We start from the raw sequence: 6839 nt of genomic DNA, 5'->3' as shown, positions 1-6839 counted from the left end.
CTCACTGGGGTTTCTTTTTTGGAAGCCGTGGTTGTTCGGGGGGGTGGGGAGGGGGCTCTTTTTAGGGATCCTTGGTTGTGGGGGGGCTCTTTTTAGGAACCCTTGGTTGTTGGGGGGGGCTCTTTTTAGGAATCCTTGGTTGTTGGGGGGGGCTCTATTTAGGAACCCTTGGCTTTTAGGGACCCTTGGGGTTGGGGGGGTTCTATTTAGGAACCCTTGGCTTTTAGGGACCCTTGGGGTTGGGGGGGTTCTATTTAGGAACCCTTGGCTTTTAGGGACCCTTGGGGTTGGGGGGGTTCTATTTAGGAACCCTTGGTTTTTAGGGACCCTTGGGGTTGGGGGGGTTCTTTTTAGGAACCCTTGGGGTTGGGGGGGTTCTATTTAGGAACCCTTAGTTGTTTTTAGGAACCCTTGCTTGTTGGGGGGGTTCTATTTAGGAACCCTTGTGACTGGCGGGGGGGTCTCTTTTTAGGAACCCTTGTGACTGGGGTGGGTCTTTCTAGGAACCCTTTTTTTAAGGCACTGCAGAGGGAGTGGGACTCCTGGTGCTTGAGTTCCAACAGAGCTCTTGGTCCTGGGGAAATCCCCTTCCCCCCCTCATCTTTAGGAAGGCCTTAATTGTTACAAAAAGGATCCCTTTTTCTTCATCCATCTTGTACCAGTTTCCCAGGTATAAACTACAGGATCAATCTCTTGGGGACACCTGAAGGTAAAGATACAGTATAAACTAGAGGAATAGGGCCTAAAAAGGTGATCTGGTGGCTTTGTGATCTGTTTTTCATCTCCAAGAACATGGCCAAAGAGTTTAAGTGCTACTGAATATTAATTGAACCTCAAATATGAAGTATGGATGGAAACGTGGCAGAAAACAGAATGAAATGAGTGATGTGACTTGCTAAGACTGCAAGGGAAGTGTCTTTTTGGAGTTTCTACTTTCCTGTCATTGCAGAGCATCTGATGTAGGGGCCTTTTTTTCTTCTGAAGGCAGAAGCCATGTTGAAATCTCCTCTTTTTTGTCTTCCTTGGCAGGATTATTGTGCCACCAAGTGGTCTGTCCTACGGGAACGTTTTGACCGTGGGCTTTATGCCTCACATGCTGATCTCCACAGGCTGAAGTGAGTGTTTTTGTCCAGCAAATCCCTTCATGCACAGCTGCCAGGGAGAGGTGACATCCACATGATCTATATAAATCATGGAAGGTGTGAATATAACCAGAAATATTCCACCAGCCATCAGAAAGCACTGATCATTGTGTCTAATCGTGCTCTTCAGTCCTCTGGGATTCTCCAACCTGCTGGCCTGACTTGATGCCACTCTTTCTGTAGGTACCAGTGTTTCAAGTCTGCCTGGATGTATGAAGTATTTCACAGTGGCTTCTCTTTTCCTGTGAGTTACAGCAATTTGAAAACAGCTCTGCAGGTTTATGACAAGGAGGTGCAGTGGACCCTGGGAGCCATTCTCTACCGGACCCGGTTTTTACCTTTAAGGTACCAGTTGGTCACTCCAACCTGTGGAAAGAGGTTCCCACCCAACCTTGGGTGGGAAGTCTGGGGTTTGAGAAAGGGAAGACTCAAAGGGTTGGAAGGGAGCTCTGGAGATCAGCCAGTCCAACCCCTCTGCTAGAGCAGGATCCCCTAGAGCAGATCCCACAGGAACACGTCCAGGAGGGGCTGGAATGTCTCCAGGGATGGAGACTCCACAACCTCCCTGGGCAGCCTGTCCCAGGGCTCTGTCACCCTCAGAGTCAAGCAGGATTTTCTCCTCTTCAGGTCAAACCTCCTGTGCTCCAGTTTGTGCCCATGCCCCTTGTCCTGCCCTGGACACCCTGAGCAGAGTCTGGTCCCCCCTCCTGCCACCCCCTGGAGATACTGATCAGCACTGAGGAGATCCCCCCTCAGGCTCCTCTTCTGCAGCTGAGCAGCCCCAGCTCTCCCAGCCTTTCCTCCCAGGCAGATGCTCCATCCCCTCAGCATCTCAGTGCCCTGTGCTGGCCTCTCTCCAGCAGCTCCTTGGCCTTGAGGAACTGGGGAGCCCAGAACTAGGCATGCTTTTCCAGCTGGGGCCTCATCAGGACAGAGCAAAGAGGGAGAACTTGGGAATGGTGCTAGCAAAGCATCTGACAGGCAGGGGGAGACATCAAGTCGTTTCTGGAGCATTATGTAAAGCCTGAGTCCATATTTCAGGTACTTCCAGTCATGCTTCATAAAAGTGTTCAGCCAAACTGGGCTGTGTGTCTTGTCCTGAGATAGTTTGCAGGCCAGGTTTGGTTTGCAGCTGATGCCTCTCATCCCTCTGATTCTTTTCAGAGACATCCAACAAGAAAACTTCCGGGCAAGTCACTCCCATTGGAGGAGCTTCTCCTTTGTTTACAACCACTACTTGTTCTCAGTGTGTTTCCTGGTTGTGCTGCTCTCCATCCTGCTCTACCTGCTGAGGCTCAGGAGGATCCACAGGCGGATGCTCCGCAACGGCTCCTCTGCTTCCCTCTGGATTGAGGAAGGTCTCCCCCCACAGAAGATCCCAGGACCCTGATGAGATGCTGTGCTGGGGAGCTTTTAGTGGACATGCAACTCAAAAAAAAAAGCCATTTTTGCCTCAGGGTTCCTCCTTTTTGTCCCTTGAAAGCATTGGAGAAGATGGCTTGGAGGGTGTCCTGCAGCTGGCTTTGGAGTCGAAGGAAAATGGGGTCAACTTGGCTTAGTCTCATTAGACAAAATCTGCCAAAAATGACTTTTCTTTAAAATCTTGCACTTTTGTGTGTCATGGGGTGAGCAAAGACTCATCAGTAAGTGAGCAGCAGCAGCTTAAGCTGGGTATGGTAAGAGAATGAGTGTGAGTTCTCATCCTTTGGGTGAGATTGTGGACTTCTGTCAGCTAGGATGAATGAGGACTGGTTTTTATTTCCTTTTCCAGGTTCCAGGATGGGTATCACTTGAATTCTTAAATTCTGAGTCTCTTCAAAGAAAAGGAAGTGCAGGGTTTTCAAAAGCAGTAAGGAAACAACCTCTTAGGAGCTTCATCCGAGTTAATAATCTGGGATAAATTCTGTGCTGGAGAAGGAAAATCTATTGCACCCAATGCTGTGCTTCCATAGAACTGCTTGAATCAGTTTATTTGTGAATTTCCCCTTTTTGTCTTGGAATCTCTAGCCTCCTGGTGGCAAAAGTTGCTACTTTTTAATCCTTTGTTTCTGGTTTATGATCATTCAGATCTCTCTGGAGCTCCAGAGAACTGGAATAGACCTTTGTTCCTGCTAGAGTAGCCATGCACAGTGTCTCTGTTTTTGAGTCCTCTGATTTAATTTATATTTTATTTAAAACGGTTGATTTTACTTGAAAGTCAATTTGTCCATGATTAAAAGTGGGATTTATATGAACCTTTTGGTGTGTGGGTATTTTATTGCACAGTAGCACTTGGCACTGGATCCAACTGGCAGGACTTGCTTCTCTTCTAGTACGTGTGAACATGTTGGAAAACTGGAGCCTGTTGGAGAAGTAGACACATGGATCCCATTTCTATCATACTGAAGGTGCAGTTTTAGTTAAAAATCTAGCTAGTCTGGATTGTTGTTTCATTTTGATAAGCTTGCTTTTGCCTTTGGATAGGAAATTTAGGTTTGAACTAAATTTAGGTGCTCAACATCCTGCTCCTTCCATCCAGTGTCTGGTAGGTGACTGGAGGGATTAACTGGGTAAGTGGTGACATGTGGGAAGGGCAGTGGGGTCTTGAACTGAATGTTCAGGAGTAACTAATAGCTTCTTCCTTTGTAAAGCTGAATTTTATATCTATTTTTCATGTATTATTTTATCTCCTACCCCACTGATCCAAGCCCTTCACCAGCTGAGTCTCTTTGGCACTGGGCAATTTTTGGAGCAGCATCTGAGTGAGTGATGAGATAATGAACCTCTGACTTGTGATGTCTGGAACTGAGCTCCAAACTTGTTGCACTTGGAGGCTGATAAAGACTTATCAGGCAAGTGACACTGGCAGTTGGTGCAGAGCCTGTGCTTCCCCTGGCAATTAGAGCAGGGCCTCTAATTGCATGTTTAGATAGAGCAGTCCCCTTTGGACAAGAGCTGATGTGAGGGGAGAAGTGGAGAGGAATTATCATCCAGGCACCTCTTAGCAGAAGAGATAGTGTCTCAAATGCAGCAAAGAAAAAACAAACAACCCCAACCAACACAAAAAATGCCAGGAAGAAACACAGGAAGATCATAAAAGCATTAAGTTGTAGGAAAAATGTTTCAAACCTACAAGAGTTTCCTTTTAGATGCTGCAGTTTTTTTCTCTTAGTGAAGCTCTTAACTTGTAACAATGCCAAAAAAATCTTAGTTGAGCTTCACAATTGAGTCTTAAATGAAGCAGGATTTAATTTTGATGAATTGATGGCCAGTTCCCCTGGAGTTGATTGGTATTAAATGCTGGACAGTTGTGCAAAGAAACCTGTTGTGGCCTTGCCTGGGGTGGTATAAACATTTCTGAAAGGAAAACCAATTCTCTGAGGATCCCCACAAGATTTCAGTGTTGCTGTTTTTATCTTGTAGGATGGACTGTGCACATGGAAGTGTGTGGGTTTGAGAAGGTGTTGGTGGGAGAAGGTGCAGCCAGCAGCTTGGTGGTGGCACTAGGGACAGACAGGTACAGCTTCTGGGGGACAATAGCACAGACTGAGCTTGTGCTGGAGAGTTTCCACACATTTCCTTGAAAGCACAGACTGGGGGGTGAAGATACCAAGTTGTGTGGAACATGAAGGAAGAGAAGATGAGGGTGAGAAAGTGATCAGGGGAAATGGGACATGACTGGGAAGGAAACTTCCTCATCCCCTGCCTGCTCTGAACTGTACACTGTCTTTTTTTTCCCATTGATTATTTTGTCTCCTCCAGGATCCTAGCCTTATTTTCCTGCTTTTTCTGGTGCTTTGGTTCAGGAAGGGCAGAATAAAGATGACCCACCACCCCACCTCCTCCTAGAATGGTAAGAAGGCACTGGCAGCAGAGATGGGTTGTGGGAGCAGCTCCTGTTCATGATGAAAATGTGTGAAGAACCAAATTCAGACAAGTCTAGAGCTAAGAGTTTCAACAAGCTCTTCTAATTTATGCAAAATAGTGCAGAGAGGTCTGGTTTGTATTAATTTTTCCCCTTCTTTCAGGTATCAGGTGGTAAATTGATAAGTTGAGCAGGTGTTAGGGTGCTTGAGGGTGACATGGAGGTGAACACTTATCTCCAAAGCTAAAAGCAGCTGCCTCTTATCTCCCTGGGCACTTGCTTTCCTTTTTTGCTGCTGCTTTTATGTCTTGCCTGGTGTGGTGTTGATCTAAGAATTATGGGGAAGGGGCTGATTCACTGAACCTTTGCCCCTCAGCTGTTCCATCCATGGAGATGTGGAACATTCTGTGAGCTTTTGGGAGCTGAGCACTGTGCAAAAGCAGCACTGGGACCCAGTTTCCTTCCAGCAAGGTGGGAGTTAAGTCCCTTCATCTCACACAGAGGCAGCTGAATTAATTAAGTGTCCTAAAAGTGCACAGGAGAAAACCATCTTACTAATTAGAGGCAAGAACCTGTAAGGGCTGGGAGAGGAGAATGCTGAGGAGGAACAGGTGGTGCTGTGCTCTCACCTGGTGCTTTTTGGCAACATTTCTGCTTCTCTGAGGTCTTTAAGCTTCCAAGTCAAGTTTTTGGGGCCCTGTTGGAGAAGGGATGGGATTTTCATGGCTGTGGAACCACAGGAAGGTGCAGTAGAAGAGTGGTGGGATGCTGTGGAGGGGAGCTAAGTGGCTGGCAGTGAGGAGCTGAACTGGAAAATGAAGCCCAAAGCCAACTGGTGGCTTTGGATGCAGTTGGCAGCAGCCCTGGGGTGCTTTGCTTGGAGAAAAGTGAGTGGATTTCAGCTGATTTTTAGATCTAAAAAGCTTGATGATGTTTTACTCTGTGCCTTTGGAAGAGTAGAGCACCCATGACTTGGAGCTTCTGGTTTTGTCTGTGTGAGGTCCATCCTGTGCCAGCTTTGGCTGAGTTTGTCACGTTGCTCTTTGCTGTGGAATGGTGGGGAGATGCAGGAGAAGTGGGGTTGGGAGGCTGTGGAGGGGAGCCAAGTGTGCAGAGTGGTTTCTAGTGAGCAACTCCAGTAGAAAATGAAGCCTAAAACTGGGGGGTTTGGATTGATTTGGCAGCAGCCCTGGGCTGGGCTGGTGTTGCCTGAGGAGAAGTGAGTGGGCTTGATGAGACCTGAGTCTGGACTTGATGATATTCAAGGTCTTTTCCAGCCTTGGTGATGCTGGGAGTGTGTTGAGAGGGGTTTCAGCAGCTTTTTGGATTTCAAAGGTTGATTGGCCTTTTGCCTTGGGGAAGAGAAGAGACTTTTGGAGCCTGGCTTTATCTGCATGAGGCCCATCCTGTGCCAGCTTGGGGTGAGCTCCCTGCCTGCTCCTCTCTGCTGAGCCTGACAGGACCCTGGGTGCCTTGAATTGCTGTGAGAGCTTAAAGCCCACAAGGCCCAGGGAGGAAACACTGATTTTTTTTTTTTTTTTTTTTTTTCCCAAGCAATCAGCTAAGTGCCAGACCCTGCATGCCTGGATTTACAAGTCTGCTGTGCTTTTTGGTGCTTGGACTATCCTGTGTTTGCACATCCAGCTCTCAGCTTCTTGGAAAATCTGCCTGCAGTGACCCAATCATTAGACTTAGTGTGTGTGTGTGGTGGGTTTTTTGGTTTCATTTTCCCTTCTCCTCCTCACCCCCTCCAGGGTTTGCAGGATGGAGCTCTGGAAGAGGAAGTTTGTGATGTCTCCTGAAAAGCCTACTTATTCTTCTTGCAGCTCCAGATGAAGCCTTTCCATCCCACC

The 6839-nt window shown here is 47.4% G+C and overlaps 1 protein-coding gene across 1 annotated transcript; it reads left to right on the top strand.

The window, feature by feature from the left end:
• Window positions 1-376: 376 nt before the first annotated feature.
• LOC127394760 (ectonucleoside triphosphate diphosphohydrolase 4-like) lies at window positions 377-3376 on the top strand. The gene is made up of 3 exons (XM_051640943.1): window positions 377-1115; window positions 1326-1487; window positions 2307-3376. Exons 1-3 carry the CDS (start codon window positions 994-996, stop codon window positions 2530-2532), a joined length of 510 nt encoding a protein of 169 aa, XP_051496903.1. The 5' UTR covers window positions 377-993; the 3' UTR covers window positions 2533-3376.
• The last annotated feature ends 3463 nt before the right edge of the window (window positions 3377-6839 follow it).

Source organism: Apus apus, chromosome 26, assembly GCF_020740795.1.
Source record: "Apus apus isolate bApuApu2 chromosome 26, bApuApu2.pri.cur, whole genome shotgun sequence".
Lineage (NCBI taxonomy): Eukaryota > Metazoa > Chordata > Aves > Apodiformes > Apodidae > Apus > Apus apus.
This window is presented reverse-complemented; position numbering and strand designations above follow the sequence as displayed.

Bases quoted from the DNA above. Each gene is read 5' to 3' on its own strand.
- LOC127394760 (XM_051640943.1), top strand. From the start codon at position 994: ATGTTGAAATCTCCTCTTTTTTGTCTTCCTTGGCAGGATTATTGTGCC. The intron at 1,116-1,325 runs GTGAGTGTTTTT...CTCTTTCTGTAG, and splicing joins GCTGATCTCCACAGGCTGAA to GTACCAGTGTTTCAAGTCTG. The intron at 1,488-2,306 runs GTACCAGTTGGT...GATTCTTTTCAG, and splicing joins ACCCGGTTTTTACCTTTAAG to AGACATCCAACAAGAAAACT.